Source organism: Podarcis muralis, chromosome 17 (assembly GCF_964188315.1).
Source record: "Podarcis muralis chromosome 17, rPodMur119.hap1.1, whole genome shotgun sequence".
Taxonomy (NCBI): Eukaryota; Metazoa; Chordata; class Lepidosauria; order Squamata; family Lacertidae; genus Podarcis; species Podarcis muralis.
Genome location: NC_135671.1, coordinates 39,762,585 through 39,790,283, shown reverse-complemented (window position 1 = coordinate 39,790,283; position 27,699 = coordinate 39,762,585). Strand labels below are relative to the sequence as shown.

Genomic DNA, 27,699 nt, shown 5'->3' with positions numbered 1-27,699 from the left:
CTTCCCCTCCCACATGATCTGCTACAAGAATACTACTAGAGGATGGAAGTAACATATTTTAATTTCAATCACACACAAACACATATACACATGATATCAGGCTAGAAAAAAGCAAGATCTGAAGCCACACCTTAACAGGTGAGAGCTTGGCACAGGAGGAATCCTCCTGAACCCACCATGATTTTGGTCCTATAAAGAATTTTAAAAGCAAATTAAGGTACAAGTGAGGAACAACATTCCTCCTTTTTTCTTCCCATCCCCAGCAATAAGAGATGCTGACTTCTTATTTTAAAAACAGGGCGCTGTTGCTCTACAGCTACAGTTGGAGGAACAATTAATCTGCTATTAAGCACACAAAAATGCTATCCTACCGTCATCAGTAATACCCCAGTCCCTCAACCCTTACCCTTCCCAAACCCGCTAAACATTCTGCAGGATAAATAAAGGGCAGACAACAGTTAAGGCCTTTGGAGGACAGAAAGGGGAGCAACGGAGGAAGGTTTTGAAAAAAACAGTGAGCCTTGGTGTCCAGCTTCTTTCTTCTGCTTTTACTGCTCATTAGGGTTTGGATTGGCATCCGGATACTTGGTGAGGTCAAAGGTCAGGACTTTGCTGATGACACAGTCTCCTTGCTGTGAGAGGAAAGGGAAAGTCATGTGACAGCTGCTCCTTTACTCTCATAGATCACCCCAACAGAGCAGCCCTCCTGAGGGCAAGCAGGCTCCCATGAGTCTCTCTTGTCCTTGGACAAGAAGGGAGCAGCGTTTTTAGGAGAAGGGGAGTGGGGAAACCAACTGAACGGCAGGTTATCTTAGTCTTCTAATCCCACCCTTCTTTATTTTCAGAGGAGTATCTAGGGGTTGGTGAAACCATCCCCTGCTGGGGGCACAGGCCCAGATGGACCCCCTGCAAAAATCACCTATCAGACTATGAAGCACATGATTTTATGTGTGCAGCAACGTGCTGCTGCTATCATGGCAAAACCAAACACGGGAGAAGCTTTCTGCCCATCTCACACTGCAGCACAAAGGTGTGTGAATTCTTTCACCCTTCCTCCTTGCCTCATCCTCACTCTGGAAGCTTTGAGTACTTGGGTTGTGTAAATTTTAGTAATTTCTAATGTGACTATTGCAGTAAAGTGAACGGCCTCCCCACCCCAATACAGCCCCCTTGCCAAGGGTGCAAGGGATCCTAGGTACGCCTCTGTTTCTTTTTAAACTTTGTAATATTTCCAAACATCCATTTGGTTATCACCCCCTCCATTTTTTGGTCATCTCTCCTCTGAAACAAAAAACTAAAGCAGATATGAGGTAATAAAAAAACAGCACCTCTGAGCACGTAAAAAGAGCGACCTTTCACTCGTCACTGAGCAACTGCAACCTAACTGTCCCCACAGACTTATGTCTGAAGTCTTCCCTCGAGGGCTTCTATGCAGACTAGCATCCCCAGGCCCTGAAAGGAGGCGCCTGCCAGAGAATTTCCCCAAAAAGTGTTTGCCTCCTAAGCTGCTGCCTTTAATGGTGCCCCAACACCCCCTTCTCTGGGCTAGAGCTGAGCGATTTTTCAACTTATTGTCTGAAACTGATACTACGTTCAGATTGCAATACCGGTTTCAGAGTTTTTGAGTTGGCAACACATCGCAGTCCCCCAGCCACTGCCAGAACAGCGCATTTCACTCCTGTCCGCCTGTCTCTGCTGTGCTGGCAGCGGTGGTCAGGAGTAAGAGAGCGGCCGCTTGCTCGTGTGGAGGCAAACATGCAGACAGATGGACTTACTCAGCTGGGAGGCAGGAACCTTTCTGCTCCGACCTGAGCAGTTTAAAGGAGCCCCTGAGACCCTCCAGCTTGCATGAGCCAGAGCAGTACTGGGCCTTGCTCAGCTGGGGGGTGAGAGCCTTCCCACCTCCCAGCTGAGCAGTTTAAGGAAGCCCCTGTGACCCTACCCTCCGGCTTGCGTGGAGCCAGAGTGGTACATTAAGGGGCTTGCTCAGCTGAAAGCCTGGATGACGTGTCTGACTGCTTCTTCCTCCCCTAAGGTGGGGAGGAAGAAGCGACCAGATACATTTCAGACATTGTGATATACAGTCGTACCTCAGTAGCTGAACGCCTTGCAAGTCAAACATTTTGGCTCCCAAACGCCGCAAACCCAGAAGTGAATGTTCCGGTTTGCGAACGTTCTCCGGAACCCAAACATCCAACGCAGGTTCCGTGGGTTCCAATTGGCTGCAGGAAGCGGCACCTTGGTTTCCAAATGTTTTGGAAGTCCAATGGACTTCCGGAATGGATTCTGTTCCGACTTCCGAGGTACAACTGAAGCAGTATACCGCAGAATTTAAAAAGGTAAAGGTAAAGGGACCCCTGACCATTAGGTCCAGTCATGGACAACTCTGGGGTTGCAGCGCTCATCTCGCTTTATTGGCCGAGGGAGCTGGCGTACAGCTTCCGGGTCATGTGGCCAGCAGGACTAAGCCGCTTCTGGTGAAACAGAGCAGTGCATGGAAATGCCATTTACCTTCCTGCCGGAGTGGTACCTATTTATCTACTTGCACTCTGATGTACTTTCGAACTGCTAGGTTGGCAGGAGCTGGGACCGAGCAACGGGAGCTCACCCCATCGTGGGGATTCGAATCGCCAACCTTCTGATCGGCAAGCCCTAGCCTCTGTGGTTTAACCCACAGCGCCACCTGCGTCCCTACCGCAGAATTTAGCTGCTGATATATCCCAATCTGAAATCCATACATCGCCCAACCCTATTTCATCTTCCTTCATGGCAAGGTCACCTCATTTTGAGGCCTTCATCTCTCTAGATTGTACAAGGTTTAAAAAGGAATGGATGTCAGAGGGGAGTATAAACACATTACTGTCATTAATACAGGCAGGTAGTGGACAGGTGTCAGCAGCACTGAAATATAATTCTCTGTTACACTTCCATACCTCAGGGTAGACACCAATGAGACTCTCGGCCTTGGTGTAGAATTCCTCCTTCAAGGAAATAACAATGGCCTGGAAGTTGCACGTAGATTGCTCCTTGATGTAATTGGCCACCTGTGGGGATGTCAGAGGGAGAAGGGTGAAAAGGAGAACTGATCAGCCCAACCCTCCCTTTGCTTTTCTTCAAATCTGATCCAGTAATGTCCAGCTGCCCCATCTGATTTAGCCTCCTACCAACCTTCCCAATGTTGGTGTTGTCCAAAGCAGCATCAATCTCATCCAAGACAAAAAATGGAGCAGGTTTGTAGCTGTGGATAAAGAGAGAGAGCCAGCAATATGAAGCCACCTTGTACAGAGATGGACCACTGGTCCACCAAGACCAGCAGCTCTTCAGCGTCTCTGGCAGAGGCCTTTCCTACCCATCCACTGCAGATGCTGGAGAGAACACGAGACTGTGAACCTTTGCAGTGTGCAATGTCCCTCCCTCCCCCCTTAGTAAAAGGCTGTCCTTACCTGTGGATGGCAAAAAGGAGAGCTAAGGCTGCCACTGTCTTCTCCCCACCAGACAGGTTGTCCATGGGCCGGAAGCGCTTGCCAGGGGCTACACAATTGTAGTTTATGCCATCCAAGTAAGGCTCCTCTGGGTTCTCGGGGCCTAGGAAGGCCTAGAGAAAAAGGGATGAAGGGAGACAATCAGAAATCTTCACACCAGTGGTCAATACCTCAGAACCATCTTTAATGGGGAAGGCCAGAGCTCAGGGGGTAGCGCACATGTTTTGCATTGAAAAACTCCCAGGTCAACCCCTGGCATCTCCAGGCAGGGCTGGGGAAAATTCCAGGCTTTCTGAAATCAGAGAGCCGCTGCCAGTCAGCGTTGACAGTGATGGATGGGCTAAGTGGACTGATGATCTAATGTGCTGTAAGACAGCTGCTTAGATCAATTTCACAGTATGATGAAACAGAGCCAGATCCTATGAAAATAAACTTCTGTAAGGGAAGATGGAAAGATGGATGTATTAGGGCTTTGCTAGTCCAATACACCCAAGAGGGGTGGGTTGAGAGCTACCTCAGAGGCTTCTGGGCAACAACAGTATTGTCGAATTCAAACTAATTTGGATACTTCTAATATAACTCAGCAAGCCAAGAAACGTGGCACATTATTAAAAATAATCAAATATAGTTGCAAAAAGCCACCACTGAGGAGCTGGCTGACAACAGAGTCCATCATCTATTTAGGGGCAATGAGGGCTTTATTAGGTCCCCCACTCCTCAGAAAGCAAGCAAGCAAGCAGGCAAAAAAGTGTGCTCCTGCAGCTGCTTTGACTGAGGCAGCATGCACAGTTCCTCCTGCAGCATGGAATACGCACACAGGAGCCTGACTCCACAAAGCATGGCACTAGAAGGCTCAAGCGAATGCCAGTTGGTACAATTTGTCTGATGACAATATGGGACAGCATTTCAAAGCCCAACACATGAATAAATAGCATATTTTGCATATGAATAAAAAGAACAGTAGCTAGGCTGTAATCAGTCTTCTGGGGTTTAGACTGATGTTTTAGAAGACAATTCTGTTTGCAACTAGAAAGCAAATTTGCATGAACACAATTTCTATAATCTGTTGGTAGTGAACTCTCAAAATCTGATTCCCATGGTTAATGGAATTTTGATTTCCAATTTGTAGTAAATTGGCTTCCATTTACAATAAAACAACCTTTGGTTGATCATGGGAGGAAAACACACACTCTTTATAGGGTTCATCCAATTTTAAAGACATGGCACCCATAATAATCCCTAAAATATTTGAACATCATAGTATTTGTCTGTATGTATGGTACAATTCTGTGGAGATACATAAAAAGCGCTGAATGCGGCTCTAGGTGTTGAATTTGACTTCCTGAAAATCTCTGCTCTATTTTAAATTGTTTGAAAAACGAGAAAAGATAGCACAGCAAGTTGCTAGCTCCCATGGGTCAGGAGGTATGCTTGGATGTAAGTGGGTGCTGCCTGCTGAGATCTCTGAAGGCAGGGGAATAGCTTATTGCCTCTCCACATGAATAAAAAGCACAGAATAAATGGTGCTAAAGAGTAAATATTAGCAGGAAGGACACTATAAAATAAGACACTGTGCAAATTTCCTCCATTTATCCAATTCATACCGGATGCAGAATTCAGCTTTGCTCAACTCAGAATTTAGGTTCCCTGGCTTTAATGTTTGTCAAAACATTTGTCACACACAAGAACCGTTTATAACATTGTTGGCTGTCCATGGTAGGCCAGGGGTGTCCTCACCTGGGCACTGCTATTTCGTGACAGGGCTTTGTAGATCTCATCAATGTTGGTGGCCACTGACTCAAAGCAGGAGTTGAAGCGGTCAAAGCGCTCCTTTTTTATCTGTTCAAATGCCTGCTTGGCTTTCTTGGCACGTTTCCGGGCAGCCTCGAATTCTACCAGAGCAAAGGAAGAGGTGTGAGCACGGGTCTTCCCAGCCCTCGGCCCAAGTCCCCAGCACTCTAAACAGAGGTCAGGAGGGGGACCCAGTACCATCAGAGGTCTCCTGGAACTTGTCCCGCACACTCTCCAGCTTCTCCATTGCCTTCATATTAGGAGCAGCAATCCGCTGCAAAATGCTCTGCTGCTCATTCAGCTTCTGTTGCAGCTGGTTCATCTCCTGCTTGATCTCATCTTCAGCCTGGGAATCCTGTAGGCGGGAATGATGGGAGGCGGTTCAGGCAGCCATAGACTCTGATAGTCATCATCCCCACCCCCCCACAAACCCAGAAATTTCCAGAGAACCCAGATGCATCTGCCTTAGTGATGCACCTATGCCACTACCCTCTCTAGCCAACCGAAGTCTGGGGTGAGAATCCTCAGGACCTTTGGGGCTAATTATATGGGAGAGAAAGGCCCTTCTAGCAAACTCTCTGCCATCACCACTGGGGCACAGTCCAATCAGGATCCCTTTCCCCTGCCCATTAACTCAATCTGTGGCATGGACAATTGTTAGGGCATATGCAGGAGCGATCCTTGAGAGGTCAGAGTACACAATCAACTCCAGATTCCAATTTTCTTAAAGACTTCTTTAAGAACAAAAGGGTCAGGTAAAGAGAAAGTCAGGTTGCAAAGTTAAAAGATAATAAAATCATTTTTTCTAAACAGAAGTTCCAAACTTACGTTTATGAGGCACACGGATCATCCATGGTTCAGCGGAGACAAAAGGGATGATGACATGTGGATGACAAAGAACATAGGGAAGACAGCCCCATTTTATCCCTGAAGAATCAGGGGAAGATTGACAAGTGGAGGAGAACCCTCTATCAAGCAGAATCAGGAATGTAAAGGCCTAAAGGGGTTGGGCACTGGCTGTCACCTACGTGAACCAGCCCATTCACTCAGATGCAGCTTTGAAGATGCTGCTTTGAATTCCCCCATCACCAGTGCTGCCGGTGTTATGTATGCGCACCTAGAATCTGGAATTCCTTCCTGAGAGCAACTCCCCAGGCTTCCTCATTAAGGGACTTGTGGAAGTACTTTAAAGCTTTTGGTTTACGTTTTTGTAGGGATCGGGGGAAGCTAACAAATAAACAATGTTCCAGCATTTTCTTACTCATTTTTAATTTATTACTGTTCATTCTGCCTTGCAGTTCTGTTATTATGCTGGTTTTAAATGCAGCTTTTATTTTGGATTGAAGCCACCTCGTAGATCATTTGACAGAATGACAGGGCATAAATATTTTAAATAAGTAAAAGAATATATAAGTGACCTGAACACATGTACATTTTTGCTTTGTGGACTTGCCACTAGCCTGGGGACAAAAGGCCACCTCCCCCCCCCCCCAGCTATTCCCCAGGAAGAGCAGACCCAAGGGGAAGCTCACCTTCAGGTCCTCAGAGAGGTCACTGTAGTCAATCTCAATGAGAGCTTCTCGCGCATACATGTTGGAAGTCCTCTGTGAGCTGCTGGCTGCCTCCTCCCCCTGGGAGCCACCCTACACCCAAATCAAAACAAAAGAGAACCATCTCACTCTCCTGCTTGGGCCTCATACCCACCCTCTGCTATACGTGGGGCACTCTGCTTACCTCCTCCTGACTGATATCATCCATGGTGCCTTTAGAGAGGGGCAGTTTGATGTCCTGCATCTTGCAGGCTTGCAGCAGATTGTGGCGGTCACTGCGCTTCTGCTCCAGCTTGGTCTCAATGGCTGTCACTTCCTTCTGCAAGTGAGTCATCTCCCTGAGAGCCAAAGTCAATATTGATAATATTTAGTATAAATATTAAATTGAATCAAATAAAAAAAGAAGAGAAATATAGAGACAGTTTTGCCATCAACAGCTATCAACTACAAGAGTTAAACAGAACCTTCCTGTCCAGAGGAAGTGAACCTCCAAGGACTAGATGCTAGGGGCAACCCATAGGGGAGCTGTCCCAGAGGCTTCTGGCTGGCTGCCGCTAGAAGGAGGACGCTACTGCATTTGGTCAGATCCAGCACAGGATTCACCTCCAGTCATTTTACAAACTTCCCACCTTAGAGAAAGGGGAAAGGTTATCAAGCATCCCTCCACAGCCTCCCTTCCTACATTCCCTAGCCTCTGCCTCCAGAAGCCAAGACTCACTTGTTGGCCCCGCCCAGCTTCTTCCGAATCTCCTCCATCTCATGGTTCTTGTCGTTCACCTCAGATTTCTTGGCCAAGTGCTGGTTCTTCAGGTCCTGCAGCTGTGCCATGGTCTCATCAATGATCTTCATGTGCCGCTGTTCCTCCTTAAGTGGGGGGCAGAGAGAAACAGAGAGACTATGAGCTCGACCATAGACTCTACTGCCTTCTCCCCCACCTTCAAGCCACAGGTAACTGCTGGACCAAACCCTCCTAGCCACTATCGGCCCAGCCTGGCACCTTCTTGAGTTTCTCTATCTCAGCTTCATCTTTCTTGACCGTCTGCTCCCACATGTGCACTTTGTCCTGATCCTCCTTCAGCTGGTTCTTCTCAAAGTCCAGCTGGATGCCCAGACGGGTCTTCTGGTTTTCAAACTCCAACCTGCAGAGGGACAGGGGTTAAATTTGGGTCTCAGATCCAAACCCATCCATGCATTCACACGGCTTCCATATTCTTCAACCTGGGAGACTTCATGAGGGCACAAAGTTGGGCTGGTTACCTTTTCTTGGCAATCTCGTTCTGGCGTTTCACCTTCTCCTCCTCAAACTCCCTGATGTTCCTTACCCCAATCTCCCGGCAGAACTCTTCAAATACCTCATCTTCCACCTGGCAAGGATGGGAAGAAACTAAAGTGAGAGGAGCAGGATGAGATGGAGCAGAGTAGTTTTGAGTGGGTTTTTTAACACCAAATTTCCACTTTCAGGAAACTTTTTCCACATTGATTGGAATGCCACACAGCCTCTGTGTGATGATTCTGGGGCACACAGTCAAGGCAGCCTGTGCTGGAAAGGCTGACTGGGCTCCAATACTAGCAGCCTGCCTTATCCTAGGTCAGACTATTTGTTCATATTAGCCCACTACTGCCTATTCTGGCTGACTGTGGCTTAGAAGTGGCTCTACACAACATTTGATACCTGGTCCTTTTGACTGAAGAGACCAGAGATTGAACCTGGAAACTCCTGTAAGCAATGCATGTGGTCTACTACAGAGTTATGGCCAATCCCCACATTAGCGAACAGTGCACCCTAAAACACATCTGAACGCCACTGCCCAGTTTGTGCTTTGCAAAAGATCTGTATTGGTGGGCAAGCTAGCTTTTTGTCATCCATGAATAAGGAATCCAGATAAATTTCTAAGACCCAGAGTTTTTTATTACTAGGCATACCTGTGTTCCACTTTCTGAGTTCCTGGAACACAGCTTCAAAGCCACCAGAACAGAAGATGAATGTCCAGACCAGGTCACCTACATCACTCTTTTCCCAACACCTGCCATTGCTGTAGCCTTCTGATAACCCCCCTTTCTCAGACTTTTCTGTCCTGCCCCTTCCAGGCTAGTTCCCATTCTGGAACCTCCCTTTCAGCTAGCTCAGCCTAGTATAGGAGTAGGAGTGGTACAACTCATGCAACACGTTGGCAACTAATATACACACAATAATTACCAAAGTAATTATACATTCTATATCAATCTTCTAAGAAAAATACAAAACCTTGTGCAAAGCCACAGATACTTGCGAACTACCCAATCTAAGATGAACTTCTAATGTTTGAGTTTAATGGATTTTTAAAATGCTTAACTCAGTCTTTTGTTGATATGTATACTGATATTCAATTTCATACAGAATACTATTTCTTGGCTTAAGCTTAAGAGACTGATTTGGGAGTGTTAACTAGTGACTCCTGTAATGCACTCTACATGGAGCTCCCCTTAAAAATGGTCCGGAAGCTGCAGCTGATGTAAAATGTGGCTCTCAGCCTTTTAAGCAGGGCAGTAAGATGAGACTGTCATTGGTCGTAAAAGCAACACTCACCACCTTTGAGCCAACAAGCCCATTTCAAGGTATTGCCCTATTATTGCTGAGGCATTTGGAAACTGGATGTTGTTTGAGATTCAGCAGCTTCTTGTGGAGATGATTTTTATATTGCTTAGATATGTAGTTGTTCAGCAGACATTATTGACTTTGTGCTCCCCAGATATTTTGGGACTACAAATCTTATCAGTACAGCCTGCAGGTGCACTATGTTGACAAAGACCGCTGCAGATACATTAGTCATTGTATAGATTTTCCTTAAGAAGTTACACAACCACCTTAGGCTCTTTTAGGATTGAGGGTAGGATAGAAATATATAGTAATAATTTATAATAAAAGTAATAGTAGTAATAATAATAATAAATAAAAGTAACAAGCATTAACAACAAGGTCTAGCCCTTTGTCTTGACCCATCGTACCTGGTTCATCTTCTCCTTGAGCTCCTTCATCTCACGCTCCCTCCCCTGGATGATGCGTTTGATGTCATTGATGCGGGGCCCGAAGTTGGCCAATTCACTTTCCAGCTTGGACTTTTCCTGTTGGGTATAGCATTCTATTAGGGATATAATTCAGAAGGAACTGAGGGACTGATGGTAGGAATCTCTCTCAAGCAAATTGATCATGGCAAGACTGGGGCTTCAGAGTTTATATCCAGTACAGGGGTGAACTTGCATGCCCAACCTTGGTAGTCTTTGATGGTTGCACAGGACAGCCCTCCAAATGAACACCCCCAAGCATCTTCTGCTGCACCTACTGCTTTAGCCCTAAGGCAAGAGGTAGCATCCCCTACAAAACTCAGAGAGCTACCTTGGAAGTTGGAGGCCTGAAGGATGCATGGTCCCAGCAAGCCATCATACCTGGAGATTGAGAGCAAGATGACGGGTCTTGGTTTGCTCCAAGTCACTCTGGGAGTATTTCAGACGCATCTGCAAGCCATGGGCCTGGGACTGGACTTGGCGCAGCTCTGCCTCCTTCCGCTTGGCTTTCATTTGCTCCTGGAAATGAGAAAAGGAGATGTAGGTGGAGTGGGGTGCAAAAAGAAAAATGGAATGAGAAAACAATTTTGTTGTTATGCTGCAGCCAATGTGAAGCAGCTAAATTCCAGGAATAAATTCATAAGGCGTAAAGGAGGAGCCCCAATGCTGTCTCAGAAAGCTGAAAACAACTCCCTGACAGGTAGCTAGACCCAGTCCCCTGAAAAAATACATTTATGCACTGCGTGAACAGTGTAATTTCAAGCAAAAATGATGGTGCCCTCTAACACAAGAAGAAGAAGAAAAAAAGTGTTTGCTGAGGCATGTTTCTCTGTAGACAAGTGTCTATTTCATCAACTGCATCTGAAAGCTAGTTAGTATTTATTGTACCACTGCTCTTCAGTTTTGCTAAAATATACTAAGCACAGCTGCTCCTCTGGAATGTGTCCACTTCAATCATTTTGGTGAGCAAGTCTCATGATGGATACACCTGGAACCAAGTTATGCATGTGTGGCACATATACACAGAATAGCTTTTCAGCCCCAGTAAAGCTATCACTATTTGTTTGGGAAATCTTTTTTTAAAAAGTAAACTTGACGGCGCAATGGCACCCCCTAGCTAAGGACTGAAGGAATCAATTTAAGTCAGTTATTCCCCAAAATGCCTGATGATCCCAAAAATGCTTGATGATCTGAGCAATGGGGACAGTCCACCAGCATAATTTGGAAAAACAGTAATACAATTTGTGTAACTAAGGTGTCCATTGGGGGAGTAATTGCAGACAAATCATACTGAACACACATGCTTCCGGCTTCCGGGTCCAGTTTGCCTTAATGGATGCCACTCCCACGTTAGTGGAGATCGTTAGCGAAGCATAAACAAAGATCATTTGAGGGTAACTGTCCTTGCAAACTCCCCCCAGGACCGGGGGCGGGGCGGGGAGAGTGAGCTTCACTTGCAGATCGCCTTGATACCTGCTTCTCCCTCCGGCATGGAATCCAGGAGGCAGGAGGAGCTGAGTGCCAAAGTACTTTGCTTATCAGTATAACCCTTCAACACAGCAATTAAGGTGCAAAGGTTCTTCTGTTTATTAGAGCAGAATTTGAACTAATTTACAGACACGTGCTGGGATAGATGGGACAAGATGATCACCTGCTAAAATGAAATAGCTACAAAGACATAAAGATCTGAAATAGAAAGAAAAATTTCTTTCATTGTAAACGACGGTATGGGGGGGGGGGAGCCTTTACCCTTTTTATATACATCTTGTTTGCTACATAAATGATTTGGCAAACCCAACCCGATTGTTAAAAAGTTAATGGAAGGCAGGAGAAGATTAAAGAAAATGGGAGTTTGTCAATGGGAGACAATGCAAAATAGAACTGTACATGAAATGGGTATGGGTTTGAACCATTCGGGAGGATTTATTTTCCATTGTATCGCTGCCTTAGAGGGGTCTTTGAAGGCTTGCCAGGCTTTGGCGGGACACCAGATCGTTATTGTGAAAAGACGAAAGCAGAGAGAAACCAGAGGCTTGTCGAAGCATTGCCAGACTATCTCTATTCTTGTAACGAAATAAATATGGCATATGACAGAATTGCAATAACAGCCTTGCTTTTTGAGACAAAGGGGGGGGGGAGACTAGAAGTGGCTGAGCGGTGCAGGTCATGAAGGACACTAAGAAGAAACAATATAGACAAAATAAATTGATATAAATATAAAACAAACTTCATGCACAGGTACTATTAAGGATTACAGAACTTTTCTTGCAGGAATATAAATCAGTAAATGTTTTAATACGAATACTAAATGTTTTAATACAAATGTTAAAAACACTGTAGCTGTGGGTAAGGGATTGTGATTAAGATTGAATGGAATTGGATTAAACAAACCTTCAGAAGCAGAATGAAAACAAAAATGCCGTACCCTGAAATCTAGCACACAGGAGTAAAAACAATATGTTTATGTACTTGGCTGTTTAATTATATTTGAATTGGAATTGTGAATTGGCACTGATACAATGTGGCATATATTGGATTTTTTGTAATTGAAAATTAATAAAATTTATTTAACTGAACACACACAATTGCGAAGAGCTAGTGGCCCAGTTTGCGTGCAATGCTAAAACGTAGTTTCATGTTATGTAGATGAGTTACAGCTCAAGTGCTTCCACCTCTCCTACTCCAGTACGGAAGCTTCCACTTTTGTTTTAGATTAACCATAGTTTGTACCATTACTTTGAACGCCTAAGCTGCAGTTAATCTTAACTTTGTAAATTGGTTTTGAAATTGGCTTGTTTCCACTTGGTTGGATGAGACTAACCATACTTTCCCCAGATTTGGATGTCAAGATAAGCAGTGGTTAATGTAAAAGAAGCAAAAGCTTCTGAACTCCTTGCAGTCATAATGGGGGCGGCAGCAGGGAGAGCATATGAGTCTGATGCTCACTGGGACTCGTCCTTGTAATGCTAAACGTTATATCACATGCAAATGCAGCCAGTGATGCACATGCAGTATAACCTTCAGCCTGTTTTCACAGAAGTCCCCAGTGGGACTTACTTTTTAGGAAGGGTATTGAGGAAGACAGCCTAAGAGGTGGTAATCATCTGCCTGCGTTGCACCACTTCAAACTACAACTGGGAATTTATACAACTGAATACTTTTACAGACAGAAAACAACCTTCCATAGCCTAGACTTCACTTTTATGTGCTAGTTTTATAAATTCAGGGAGCCATTTTTGTAGAGAGGAACATTCAATCATTTTTAATTCCTGTCTGAAAGTCACTTTCCAAACCATAAACTCTTGTCAGGCTCTGAGAGAAAGTAAAGAACAAGGAAGTACTCACTGCCTTGACTGTCACTTCTCCCAGTCTTGAAAATTACTGCTTTTAAAGTGCTCAGTGGTTTGATGTATCTCCATGAAAAGTTAACAAGTATTTTAACTGGAATTTTAGCTTACACTGTATACTTTAACTGTTGATTTTATTTGTACTTTGATTTTCTTGAAACTTGTTTTTAACTTTGCTTTTTGCTGACAATTTTAATATGTATTTTGTATTCTTTGTAAACAGCTTAGAGGTCTTATTTACAATTAAGTGGTATATAAATCCTGTTAAAAATATAAACAAGTTAAATACTGCCAGATTATCCACATTTGGGGAGAGGCATTCACGGAAAGCCAGTAAATCCGACAAAACCAGAAACAAGAAGGAGCTTTAGGAAGAAGGATTTCTGGTGAGCAACATAAGGAAAGCTTGTGTTAAGCACAACCCCCCTTCAGCCAAAATGACGCCTCTTGTCTTGTTCTCCTCAATATCCCACTCTTGCCTGGCAAAACACCCCATTACTTCTCTCACCTTGTTCTTCCATCAGTCTGCTCAATCTCTATCTGAACTGCTATGAGTTCTGATGGAGACCAAATCCCTGAGATTGGATAGGCACCCTGTAATTATGTGTGTAGGACTGTAGTGTCCCCTTTTTTGGTGTTGTGCTCCCTATCCCTGTTAGACCCCTGAGCATCCCAAATGAGCCCTGGCGCATTTTTAGCTTGGGACCTTCAATGATGCCCCAAATTCTTCTCAGTCAACATTTCTCTATTGATGCTATCTAGAGCTTGTAGCAGAACTTGGCAACTAAAAGCCATTCCAACCTTTAGCTCCTCTGTCAGCCTCTCTTTCTTCTCTTTCAGCTTGTCCACAGCCTTTTCATCCCAGCGCCTGGCCTTGGCTTTCAGGTCACTGGCACCTCCTGAGATCACCCCAGACTTCTGGAAGAGGGTCCCATCCAGGGCTACAGTCTGGAAAAGGACGAAGAAGGGAACACAGCAAGTCACGCCAAGAAGCAGCAGCCACCTCAGGTCTTGGCTATCAGTCACCCACAGCTAGTGATGGCTACAGTAACAATATGCTACAGTACACAATATGCAGAAGGAAGCAGCACTTTTTGAGTCACAGCAAAGACAGGACCAAGGGTGTTCTGCAGTTCTGTGCAAACACCAAACTGGGAACTGAGTGCACAATTTAGCATCCTGAAAAATCTCATCTTTAAATTTTCATTAAAAGTGTCTAGCCCTCCTGGCTGTAAAGACAGTTGTGAATGAACAAGCTTTGGTAAACTTTCCAAAACCAAAGATGAGACCAGAGGAAGCTTTTCATTAACAAGAAGCTGGGGCTTTGGTGTCCTTTTAGAAAAAGCAGAAACCAAATAAAGGAAATACCAGCACATTTTCTTAGTCTGTAATACATCTATGCAGTTAACAGAAATTCAAGGTTCCTTGCTGTAGAATCTTGACTGGGACTGTGTTTGTAGTTCTGGAGGAGGCTGAGAGGCAAGAAACTTAAGAGTGGCTCGCAAGATTTCTCAGACCTTGTGACGCTGGTGCCCTCCAAAGGCAATGCGACGGGCATCCTCCACATTGTCACACACAAGGGCATTCCCGCAAGCGTACTGCAGGGCCTTCTTGATGTGAGGCGGCTCGTAGCGAATCACGTCAATCACCAACTTGGCTCCCTTCAGCTCCCGGAGCTTCTCGTCTGTCGGTTTCACCTGCAATATATAGGCGTTTTGGCTCAGGGGGAAGGCAGAGATGAACAGTGACAAGCTTATGTCAGTCTGCAAGATCACTCAGTTACTCCAGCCACTGAAGTGGAGGCAGCCCTTCCCCATCACCTTTATAACTTTACATATATACCTTTGCTTTAAAAGCAGCTTATTGTTGAAGCGAGGTGGCTACATGGGAAGGAGCAAAAGGGGGGGAAACTGAGTCCCTTGGGCAGGAGCTCTGTGCAAATCCTACCTCAGAATCAGTCTGAGGGAGCTACCTATAAAAAGTGTTGGGAGCTGAACAGGTGGCGGGGTAGGGAAAAAGATACCACCTGATCATCGGCAGGCTAGCACAAACATGGAGATTTATCTATCTCTGCAGTAATCCACCACCATGCCTAGGGCTTGTTAGGCCTCACCTCAAGGTAGTCAAGGGGCAGGAAGGTCTCAGGCTCTCCTCGCTGCTCCTTAATGTACTGGATACAGTCCCGGCCAGTCTTCTCTGAATCAACGATGATGGCATCCATGTTCTTGCCCAGGACCTTGGTGACAGCGATCTGGTATTTCTTCTGGGTCGGCTGGCAGAGGTCAATTAGGCGCCCGTACTGTGGGAAACAAGGAAATGGAATGAGGCAAGGAGGGGCCCTGGCCTCCAATTCTACCCCACCCACCCTTGGCTCTGCCTTGAGGAGCTTGCTATTGTTCTTCTACACTTACCACAGAGCCAGGGTAGAGGCGCTTGATGCTTTCCATGATCTCAGCCTTGCGCTGCTGCCGGCTGTTCTCCTGCCGGTCAATGCGAGCATCCCCCAGCTGCTCCATCACCTGGTTCAGCTCCTTGTTAATCTCATCGATCCGGCGCTTGGCCAGCTCTACCTCCTCCGTCAGCTCCCCCTCCAGCTTCTTTTGCTCCTCCAAGGACTGCCTAAAGAATGAGCAGTAAGAACTCCCTGATCACTCCATGCCTGCATCAGGCTTGGTTGCACTGTGCTGGGAGGGACTAATAGGATGACTTGTAGAGTGGGCCTCCTAAGCAATCCCAAAACAGAGCCCAACTTCCTTATCCTTTCCCCACCAGAGTCTGCTTAAGGCACACATCCCCAATATTATGTGGCCCCTTCCTTGCCCTTACTTGCTAGTAGCAATATACTCCTCCAGCTTCTCAATACGTTTTTGGTTTTCTTCAATCTCCCGCAATTTCTGCTTTATCTTGGCCTACAAAACAAAATGAATAAGCCAAATGTGAGCAAGCACCAGTGGAGCTTAGCTCAAAGCCAGGGCCCTCTTCAACCAATGCCAAAGACCAGGCTCTGACCCCCTTGAATGAGAACCACCTTAACAAGCAACATGACAAGGTCACTTAATCTATTGGTCTTAAATTAGTTGGCCGCAAACACTTACTTAAGCTAGATCACCTAAGAGGCATTGAAGCCCTCTTCTAGGGAAATAAGGAGACTGACAGACAGAGAGCAAAGGGGAGAGAAGGTAAAAAAGCTGTGGGAGAATCAAACTACTCTGGTTATATGAAGAGGAAAACATAAAAAGCATATCCTGCATTCCAAGTGAGAGTGAAAGATTGATCTTGGGTATGGAAAGGCTGTACGTCTCTGGAGTCCACTTGTTTCATGGAAGCAGGAAATACAAACCTTCAAGCTTCCCTTACAGCAGGTGTGGGGAACTTTTGGCCCTCCAGAACTGCATCAGCCCCAACAAAAAAAGGTGATGAGAGTTGTAGTTCAGCAACAGCTGGAAGGTAAAAAGTCCCCCAAGACCTGACATACCTCTTTTCTGGGAACTTGCTCAACCAATTAATTCCTAAGAGGGTTCAGAATATTTTCTGACAGCAGTCTTCCCTGACCTGGTGTCTTCCAAATTCCCATCAGCGGGAGGAGGATTGGGGCTCCCTCAGCTGGGGAGCAGGAGCCCTTTAAAGGAGCTCCCACCCCGCTGCTAACTTGTGTCAGCCAGGGGAAGGTCAGGGGCTCCGTAAAACGGCAACGGCAGCAGAATGCTCCTCAGCCAAGCAGTTTAAACAAGCAGAGGGAGGAACAAGCTGTATTGCACCTCACCGATGAAGTATGCAGGCAGAGTGCAATGGCGGCTTCACTCAGTGGTATATCGGTGGTGAAACTGTCGCCACTCCTGAGTCCCTCTACCTCCAGCACCCAGCTAAAGCTTGTTTTTCACTCAGGGCAGAGGGACTCAGGAGCAGCAGCGGCTTCACATGCAATATACCGAGTGAAGCCGCCATCACAGTCTGCCCCTCATACCAGTCCTGGCTGATATATTGATACATCATCTGGCGTCAGCTCACATGAAGGGAGAACAATCCTGCTTAGCACTGGGTTCCAAAAGCACTGCTTTCAGCAGCTCATGTGATTTTCCTGCAAGCAGGCAGTTGGCAGGTGGTGAAGTGTTTTCTTTCCCACTGCTGCTGCCACTTGCCCGCGGGAGAACAACATGAGCTGCTTCAAAAGGGGCTTTTGAGCAGGATTTGATCTCATGGAGATTAAACCCTACTGCCTTGACTGCACAATCCTGTTCCCTGCCAGGAACAGGGCATGCAGCCAAGACAGGAATAAACCATGTCTCCCTGCCCATCAGCTGACATCACCAATGATGTCAATTGATGGCTGAGTGGGTGTAATTTGGGGGAAATGGCCCGAGATTGGCCTGTGGGCTGGAGGTTTCCCACACTGTCATGGAGTAAGCTATTCAAGCTCCTTTACCTGGAGATGGGGGACACTTGGCTTGCCAGAAGTACATGTGAAAAGGATCTTGGAGTCTTGGTGGGCCACAATCTTAACATGAGTGAACAGTGTGATGCAGCAGCAAAAAAACCCAAAAAAACTAATGCTTTTCTAGGCTGCCTCAAGAGAAGCCTAGTGTCCAGAACAATGGAAGTACCGTATTTACTTGAGTCTAAAGTGCACCTTTTTTGCCAAATTAGGCTGTGAAAAATTGGATGCACATTGAATTCGATGGTGCATTAGACTTGAGTAAAAACGCACTTCGCTGCCAGCTTGTGCTAGCCAGCATCAGGATGCGGGCTCCATCCCATCTCTCCATTGAGGAGTGTTCAGCTGTGGACCCCTCAATGGAGCAGTTTAAAGGACCTTGTACCTAGCCACTGGCTAGTGCGAGTCAGACGCAAGGTGTGGGGTCCTTTAAACTGCTCCATTGAGGGGCGCACAGCTGTGCCCCCCTCAAGAAGCTACTGCAGGTGGAGGAGGAGGAGGGCAGCTCCCTGTCATCTGCACAGCCCTGCCACCTCGCTTGGCTCCTCTCCCCTTCCAGACCTGCAGCACCTCAAAACTTTCAGCTTGTCTGTTGTAAAGAGTGCACCTCTTGTCTACACGCATTACATTCACCAGCAAATACTTTTTTTTGGTTTCAAGGTTCTGCCAACTGAGGTGTGCATTAGATTCAATGGCACATTAGACTCAAGTAAATGCGGTAATGGTCCTGCTCTATTCTGCCTTGATCAGACCGTACCTGGAATACTGTGTCCAGTTCTGGGCGCCACAATTTAAGAAGGATATTGACAATCTGGAACTTTCTGACAGTAAGAGCTGTTCAACAGTGGAACGGTCTCCCTGGGGAGGTTGTGGACTCCTTCCTTGGAGGCTTTTAAGCAGAGGCTGGATGGCTATTACCATGGATGCAGTGCAGGGGATTGGACTAGAGTACCCTTGGGGTCCCTTCCAACTCTATGATTAACAGTTATCCCACCCCTTTCCCTGCAGTCCCTGCAGGGTGATGCGGTCCAGAGGCTGAACTTCCCTGCCCATCACCAACTGGAATAGCAGTTCTCTTTCCTCCCTCTCGCAGCACAACAATCAATACATTTCACCTTGTATCTGTCTCCCAGCCATTCCTGTGCAAACCATTCACTTTGTAGGCACTGCCTGCTTTGGCTGGTTCCACTGCCCAACAGTCTAAGAGACGGCTGTGCCAGTGACACTCTTGCTGCCGGACTCAGTCAGTCAGTGGCTGACACTGGGTCCACTCCCCCTTCTGCCACTGGAGCACATGAAGAAAGCCAGGGCTTCTCCCTGAAGGAAGGCAGGACGGAGAATGGTGCTTGTGGGAGATGGGAGAACCCAGTGGAGCTGGCCTTGCTGCTGCCATCTTGGAGAGGGCTGCACTTACATTAGGGCTGGACAATATTTGGTTTTCAACATTGTGATATATCACCAGCTAAACATCATGATATGATGTTTTGAGAGTTAATTTTATTGTGTACTATTCTAATAGATTAATTTAGTATTATTTACTTTTACTAATAGATTACAATCTAATGGATTGAATTTTACTTTTTGGATATAAGTTGTTCCATTTTAAAGTTATGTTTTATTACAACTTTTTGTATTGGATCAGATTATTATAAGGTGTGCATTCTTTGTTGTATATTTTGTTGCTGTAAACTGCCTTGTGTATAGCAATATAGAAAGCTGGTATTCAAATAAAAAGTGAAATAAAATGAAATACCGATATATCATGATGCCTGAAATAAGGATGGAGCTAGGCAGAGGCATGGGCTGGCTTCGCGGTTTTTCTCACATTGTGATTCTTTGCCGGCACCTGCTCTTGCGATTCACTGCCCCCTGCAGGAGGCAGGAGAGAGAGCTGAGCCAGCAGTTAACGGGCTGCAGGAACCAAGAGAAGCCTTGGCTGGCTTCATGGTTTTCCCCACATTGTAATTTTCGCATAGCACCCACCCACCCACCCCATGATTCGCAATATACTTCCAGGTGAAAAACTATGAAACTGGTATCACAATATGGACTTGAAACTGGTTTTGGACAATTCATCGATTTATCGCCCAGCCCTAGCTTGTGCACCCTTCTCCACTACTGGCTCCTTCCAAAGGCTCAAGGCCAGTTTGATCTGTACTACGGAACTGGATCAGATCCAGCTGTATAAAGCCTTGTGGAATCAGGAATACAGTGTCACCAGTTTCAAGGAATATATGATGCAATATATGGTCACCAATGTTTCAAGCAATATATGATGCCTATCTATATACAAGCTGCTCACACATTTTGTGCTTAAAGTCCTCTCTCTTCTTTGACACGGCTTTTGGCGATGGGACAATAAAAAGGCAGGGGGGATGGGGGAGTCTGAGATGACTGATGAGAAGGGAAGGGAAGGACGGGGAAAGTGATGGGGAGAATGGGAAGGAATGTAGGAGAACTCATTTACGCAAAAAATTGAGAGGGACCAGGTGCAATTCTGTGGGGGTGCATAAAAAAGCGACAGCACATAACACAGAAGCAGAGCAAACCTAAGCTGATCAGTAAAAGATAAATGCAAAGTAAGAGAGGAGTTAAGCAACTTCACTCAGTTTGTCTAACTGGTATAAACATGCAGATTCAGGACAAAATCTAGTTATTCTAGGTGCAGGTGAGTTTCTGTTTTTTCTTAAAAGGATCCTGAGTGGATGGCAATGCAGGCCAAGTCCTGGAAATAGGAGAAAAATGGGGAAGGCCTGCTCCAACAGGGTAAACAACTCACCTCAGTTTCTACTTTCTTCCTCTCCTCCAGATCAAGGCGGTCCTGATCTGCCTTCTGGTCACGGTTGAATTTCTCCAGCTCCTGGGCCAGTGTGGCTGCTCGCTTGCTAGCCTCTTCCTTCAGCCGGTGGTATTTCTTCACCTGTTTGATAAAAGTAGGAAGCAAAGAGAGTAGAACATTTTGGAGACAGTTGCCCAGGACACAGAGGTGGTTGCCTTTCAGAGAGCTTCCCCTAGAACAGCTACCCGGGATTGTAAGTTGGGCCACAATCCTTTTACAATGGTACCTCGGGTTAAGTACTTAATTCGTTCCGGAGGTCCATTCTTAACCTGAAACTGTTCTTAACCTGAAGCACCGCTTTAGCTAATCCTGCTGCCGCCGCGCTGCCAGAGAACGATTTCTGTTCTCATCCTGAAGCAAAGTTCTTAACCCGAGGTACTATTTCTGGGTTAGTGGAGTCTGTAACCTGAAGCATATGTAACCCGAGGTACCACTGTATATGCTTACAAAGGCCAATGCTTCCTACTCAGACCAGCCTGGACATTGAGGCACATCAAAAGCTGAGAACATCCTTCTTTGCCCATGTGTGAACACACCTGATGCTTCTGCGCTGAACAGCCCCAAATTTTGAAAATGTTGAAAGAGGCCATCAATATCCAGCAGAAGAACATAGCATTAGTAGACTTATACAGTAGTGCCCCGCAAGACGAATGCCTTGCAAGACGGAAAACCCGCTAGACGAAAGGGTTTTCCGTTTCTGAGTTGCTTCGCAAGACGATTTTCCCTATGGGCTTGCTAGTCTTGCGATTTTTTTTTCGCTCCCCCCCCTTTTTCTAAGCCGCTAAGCCGCTAATAGCCTTTTAGCCGCTAATCCTTTAATAGCCGCTAAGCCGCTAATAGCGCTAATCCGCTTAGCCGCTAATAGGGTTGCTTCGCAAGACGAAAAAAACGCTAGACGAAGAGAATCGCAGAACGGATTCTTTTCGTCTTGCGAGGCACCACTGTAAATCACAAGATTAGTGACTGGCATCTCAAATGGAGCCACCTCTTCCTGTAAAAACCCACCTGGGAACTTTCTCTCTCAGCTTCCCCCAAGAGGAATGCCTGGCCCCTTCATTGACCTCTTTTAGGCGCACTTTAAATTAAGGTTACTAGATTTTTTTCAATGAATTTGGGGACACTTTTCAACTTCCTACTGAATAGATGGATTTTGTCAGGGGACTAATTTGTAAATCTGGGAAACAGGGACGTCTGGTAACCTTACTTTAAATGCTATTTTTATTTCAGCAGGAATTGAGGGTGGGAGCTATGACTTCCTGTGCTTTTAAAAAAACTGCTGCTTTTAAATCACTTCTAACTTACTGATACAATTTATTTTATTTGACTGTATTGCATTTTAGACACCATGAGTATTTCTTGCTATAGCAGGGTGGAACATAAATTGCATAAATATTTTAAAAATTGCTTAGGGCAGGAGTTCAGTATAAGGTAGCTCCTTCTATCTTCCAAAGTCACATGAAGTCTCTGACATGAATACTACTCATATTGATCCAGAGCAGACTCCAACATATAGTTAGCAGAGTAAAAACTTAAACACATTGCAGGATTCCCCAAAAATAGATGAGAGGCAATTAATACTTCATCCAGCAAAGCTTTACTGCTACTGAAGGCAAATGGGCATAATGGTCACAAATCCAATACATTCAGGGTTGGCACTGTCTATACAGAATCCAGTTGCAGTAGACTTACAATAACTTACAATAAGACTAAAACCTCAACACTGAGCATACTATATACAGAACACCAGACCAGAAGAAAAGAGATAGAAAGTGAAACCCAAGCTCCTTCTGGCCTCCGATTATAGGCAGCATGACCTTGCCAGAAAGAGATAACAGGACCAGTTTAAGCCAGCTGTACTCAGCTTCTCTGAAGGAATAACCCAAACATCATGAATAGAATAGACACTTATGTGTCAGCTAGAAACTTCCAGCTTGCACCAGTTTCTTTCACACAGAGAAGCTTCCAGAACCCTCTTGAATTAATTAGAATAGGAAAGACCTCTACACATCAGATCAATACTTTCTGCACCAAGAAAGGCAAACTAACAGTCTCCTCCTTCCAACACTGTTAGGAGCCACAGATCCCATCTCAGCTACTCCCTTGACCATACCTGGTTCTCCTCCAGTGTGAGGTCCCGGCCTTGGCTCTGGCTCTCTTCTTCCATGCGTTCCTCAAACTCCTGCCGGGCCTTCTCCACAGATAGCATCTCCTTCTCCAGTTCATCCATATCACCCTTGCGCTTTTTATACTGCTTCTGGGCATTCTGCAAGGACTTCTTGGCAGCTTCCAGCTTTTTTATCTTGTGGGACGTATTTTCCTTGGCCTTGATGTACTGTGGGCGCTTCTGGTTCAGCTCAGAATCCTTTTCCCTGCAAAACACCATGCTTTTGTTATGTATGGCAATTGCATACCCAGTTTCCATGAAAGCCCAAGACAAACTCCCGTTCTAGATCAGCATGCTATAAAGTCAAGATGGGGAACTTGTGGCCCTCCAGATGTTCCTGGACTACAACTCCCATCAGCCCAAGAAAGCACAGCAAATGGTAAGGGTGATCAAAGTTCAAGTCCAGCAGCATCTGAAGGCCACAGTCTCTCCACCCCTGTTGTAAAAGTAGATAAAACAGTTCTATAATTTGGGGATAATGCGTCCAGCATTAATGCTCTTCCTATCAAGGCGCTCCTGATAAGCTTCCAAGGAAGCCCTAAGTTTCTCCCCAAACACTGTCTGAAGATCTCTGGAGTAGATTAATTGTAGTATCACTAAAATTATCTTGCTTGAGATATTCTTTCTATCTATTGTTGTACATACATTTTAAAATTTTGACAACACTCTAAATCAATTTGCTTTAGGACAGGGATATCAAGGAAAGATTTTATTTGGGATTAGTTAGCCCTGGCCTTAGCCTCAAAGTCCCCACACGCAAAACCACATTGTTAACTAAGCAACTATTGACCAGTTGTCCGGTACAATTTTAGGGTTTTTTGGTACACCTGATTTGTGTTAACACAGATCCTGTATATGCAGGAGACCTCATGGTGATTGGATCTGGGTTGGTAGAACCAAATCTCCAGGTTTTGCTTTTATAGTAGAGCCCAGAATTCTGAATGTTGATTCTTTGCTTCCCACTATACTAAAACCTATCAGCTTACTTGATCTCCTTCTCGATTTGCTGCTGCTCTCTCATCACTTTGCCCAGCTCCTTCTTCTTGTCCTTGAGCTCATCCTCCACTTTGTCCATCCGCTTCTTATCCTTATCAATCTCTTTGTTTTTGGAGCCCAGCTCCTTGTTCAGTTTTTCTATTTCAGCTTCATTGTGATACAACTTGAAGAGTTGCAGCTGGACTTGAGCTCGCACAACCTCGTCTTTCAGGCGCTGGTACCGATCTGCCTGTCCCCCAAAAAAGGAGAACATAAGGCATAAGCTGTGGCAACACATGCTGCAAGCCTAAAGGACTTCTAATCCCAAGCACTGACCAGAGTCTCAAACTAAACCCACTTTACCTTAACAGCAACATCACCACACTTTTTGGGCTTCATTTTATCTCTACTTAACCAGGCAGTAAGCCTCATTGAATTCAACAGGACTTACTTCTCAACAGACATAGTTAGGATTGCACTGTTAGGCTGCAATCCTATCTTTACTTACCTGGGACTATGTCCCACTAAACGAAGTCCCTCTCAGGGAATCTAGGAATTCAGAAGTACTGTACTTTTAAAAAGTACTTAAAAGGAGAGCAAGGAGGGCAAAATATGAGTGTAATAAGGCAGGGCACCCTGAAGCCAAAGGAGGTGAGGGGAAGATGAAGACAGCTGTAAGGCCAATTTTATATTTAAGTAGAAAAAAATGTCACAGAAGGACAAAAAGAATGAGGCAGCAAACAAAGAGAAGAGCTAAGGAGGGGAGGAGAATGAAGATGCTTGAAAATAAAAGATCAATTCCTCAGAGTGGCTGGGTATAAAGAATAAAATTATTATTATTTAAACTAGAATTTTAATCAGGAAAAGGAAGTGAGTATAAGGTCATATTTATGGGCAAAAAAATTGTTTAGATAACAAAACAGGGAACTGAGGGTTAAGGATTCATAACAGAAAGAGGAAGACATAGCAAGAAGGGCATGCCAAGTCCTATGCATTCTCAAAAGAAATGCCAGACCTCACCTAGAGCTAGAAAGGGGAAATCCCAGACACTTAAACTGTTGTGCTGGTGCCAGAACACACGGAAGGCACAACCATGCCACCAATCACAGCAATACAGTACCTAAGAGGCAACTCCCACCCAACTGAGGACCAATAAGCAGCTTCACCCAGATAGGGGGAAAGAGATGGTGTTGATATTATCATAACCAGAACTGGCCCACTTTGACCATGACATTTTATGAGCCCAGGGGACTGAGGAGTAGAAGGAGTGATTTTGCTCTTTGGAACTGGATTTTTTTTAAAAATCAGCATAAGTTGAGGGCAGTGTTGGTGGCTGAGGAGATGAAACGAGGAAGAATAAGGACGTGGAAAAGGTGGTCGAAAACAGATTGGATTTCCACTCAAACTGCAGAAAAATAAATTGTTTCCACGACTGAAGTGCCAACGGATAGTGTGACAACATTCTGGACCCATAAGGAAAGCACAGTCCAATGGCAGCTTTCAGTTTTTACCTCTTCTTTCTCCTGTTTAGCCTCCTTACGCTCTGCTGCAATGTTCTTTTTGCGATGGTAATTGAACTGAGTATCTTCTTCTGCCTTGACCATCTCCTTCTTGCGCTTGTCATACTCCTGAGCCAGCTCCCCCGAGCGACTGATCTCCTCAAAGAGTGCTGTGCGCTCCTTGGGGTTCTTCATGGCAATAGACTCCACCGCACCCTGGGGCAGTGAAAACAGGCAGCATCAGAACAAGCCAAGAGATTCATCTTATCTAGTCACCTCCATTCTTCTGGCAGGGATTCAATAATATGTGACAAATCAGAGACACAGGTGCCACCAATGACACAAGCAGTGGGAGTCTGTGGCACAGCTAGACCCTGTAGGTCTGATTTTTTTATCTGTCTTTTCAGAACCACACTGCTGCCAGCTTCCCAGCTCAATAGGCTAGAGGCAAAACAATAGGCTAGAGGCAATGGAGTCTGCATTTGTACTTTAGGGTAGCACTAGAATGGCACTATTAGAAGCAGGAATATAGGAAGATAAGAAGCAGCCTTGGACAGAGTCAACCACTGTTTACACCGACTAGTAGTGGCTCTCCAGGGTTTCAAACAGGAGTCCTTCCCAGGGAAATTCCCATAGGGAAATTCGTCTTGCGGAACGACTCAAAAAACGGAAAACCCTTTCGTCTAGCGAGTTTTTCGTCTTGCGAGGCATTCGTCTTGCGGGGCACCACTGTAAATTTATGTTCTACTATAGAATGTCTGTTTAGGGAGATTATAAAGGGGGAGGAGGGCTTACCTGGAAGACTAGAAAGTTCCTAGCTTTGATTAGAATGCCCAGTTTCTCCAGCTCCTCACTGTATTCGCTCAGCTGTACCACTTTATTGTTTATTTTGTACTCTGATGAGCTTCCTAGAAGACAGACATCTCATTCAGTCAACACTAGAAACCCAAGACTTCCAAGTTCCAGAAGCTCCTCACCCTACTCCCCAATTCTGAAGATAATAATAGGGTTGGAAGAATGTATTACAAAGGACATCCACAGAAAACAAGTAAATGTGAAAAGCAGGATGGGATTTCTTTGGAAGAATGCACTAGCAGATTTAGGCCCGATAGGCGATTCAGAAATAAGTTCTATAGGGGCTTACTTTCATGTAAGCATGTAAAGGCTGCACTATTATTCACACTTTCAAGGAAATAAGCCCCACTGAACACAATGGGACTCACTTCAGGACCTCCCCCCACATGACCCCTTTCAGAGTAGCCCAGTCTTCTTTGCTCAAGCCACCCAGCAACATTGCTTACCAGAGACTCCAATACTACAGCATGACACACACCCAACCATTTCCTCACCCTGCCCCCAAAGCTCACCTACTATGACCCTTGCAAAGGTACGATCTTCAGCACCATCTTCAGAGTAAACCATGCTGACAAATGCCCGATTGGCAGCTGGCTTCCCTACAGGGGCTCCATGGATCAGGTCTCGCAACGTCTTTACTCTCAGATTGCTGGTTTTCTCGCCAAGCACAAAGCTGATGGCATCCATGAGGTTTGACTTGCCTGGATGGAGGACAACAAAATAAACCATGATGCATTTTAGCAAAAGTGCCATATGGCTTTCCCTCAGGGTGTCATTTGAGCTTTCACTTCCTGGGCCCTAAAACCATTGTAGCACGTGCCACAACCCTGTAACCTGTGAAGATTGCCTCTGAGCATATACAGATTTATTTCTTGCTTTGAATGCCTCTTCTGATCTGGGATGGGCACCCCATGATTTGAACCTCTCTAAAAAAAGATAAGCACTCTCTCCCCTTTCCTGACAAATATCACCACTAAGAATGTCCTCAGCCCTGCCGCTGAACGCTGTCCCTTCTCAAATTTCCCACAGTTTTGGGGGAGTGCCTCCCCCCCCCTTGCCGCAGTAGGGTGCCTCCTCCAGCTATTTAAACCCCAAACTTTCATAACCAAGTTGCTTCTCATTAATGCCTTCCCTCTACCTGCACCATTATTTTGAAGAAAAAACCCCAGTTGGTCGGGTTTGTCTTCTCAGCAACTGCATGAAGGGGGGGGGGGTCCTGCAGGTGGGCCTGTCAGCGGGCGACACCTGGTTCCAAACAGACAAAGGAAAAAGAGACCCCCCAACATTTCGCCCCAAATGTGAAAAACTCTCTCAAAGCGGTGTGTCCGGGAGGCTAGTCCTTCACAGCTGACAGAACCAAGTTGGCGCCCCCAAGGCGGAGCCATCCCTCCCAGGCCTTCCCCTCGCGGGACTGAAGTGCGCCGCCCCGGCCCCGCCGCCCCGCCCGCGCACCGGATCCGTTGGGCCCGATGATGGCCGTGAAGCGCCGGAAGGGCCCGATGATTTGCCGCCCCTTGTACGATTTGAAATTCTCGATCTCGATCAGCTTGAGGAAGCCCATTTCGGCTGCGGGAGACGGCGGGGCAGGGACGCGAGGGAACTCCGGGCCCGGCAGGGACACGGGCCGACGCCGCCCCGGCCACAACCTCAAGGCCCCGCGCCGGACCACGCCAGGCCCCTCGGCCACCACCACAACGCGAGCGCGGAAACCTCGCGAGGACTC

At 45.9% G+C, this 27,699-nt stretch overlaps 1 protein-coding gene across 1 annotated transcript; it reads right to left on the bottom strand.

Annotated features, from left to right (window-relative positions):
* Nucleotides 1–43: 43 nt before the first annotated feature.
* On the bottom strand, nt 44–27,676 carry SMC1A (structural maintenance of chromosomes 1A). Its single transcript, XM_028711381.2, has 25 exons — nt 27,429–27,676; nt 26,489–26,677; nt 25,917–26,029; nt 25,134–25,337; nt 23,634–23,872; nt 22,594–22,852; nt 20,424–20,564; nt 16,039–16,121; nt 15,624–15,831; nt 15,326–15,511; nt 14,730–14,909; nt 14,014–14,160; nt 10,247–10,384; nt 9,809–9,925; nt 8,081–8,187; nt 7,821–7,962; nt 7,542–7,687; nt 7,008–7,161; nt 6,806–6,916; nt 5,472–5,619; nt 5,220–5,374; nt 3,444–3,595; nt 3,169–3,238; nt 2,934–3,044; nt 44–632 (listed from the first exon to the last, which is right to left on the bottom strand). Exons 1-25 carry the CDS (start codon nt 27,535–27,537, stop codon nt 549–551), a joined length of 3,693 nt encoding a protein of 1,230 aa, XP_028567214.1. The 5' UTR covers nt 27,538–27,676; the 3' UTR covers nt 44–548.
* Nucleotides 27,677–27,699: the final 23 nt, after the last annotated feature.

Coding starts and splice junctions, on each gene's coding strand:
- SMC1A (XM_028711381.2), bottom strand. CDS start 27,537: ATGGGCTTCCTCAAGCTGATCGAGATCGAGAATTTCAAATCGTACAAG. Junction 14,910..15,325: donor TGCCCCTTGACTACCTTGAG/GTGAGGCCTAAC, acceptor TATATATTGCAG/GTGAAACCGACAGACGAGAA. Junction 9,926..10,246: donor ATCTTGCTCTCAATCTCCAG/GTATGATGGCTT, acceptor TATACCCAACAG/GAAAAGTCCAAGCTGGAAAG.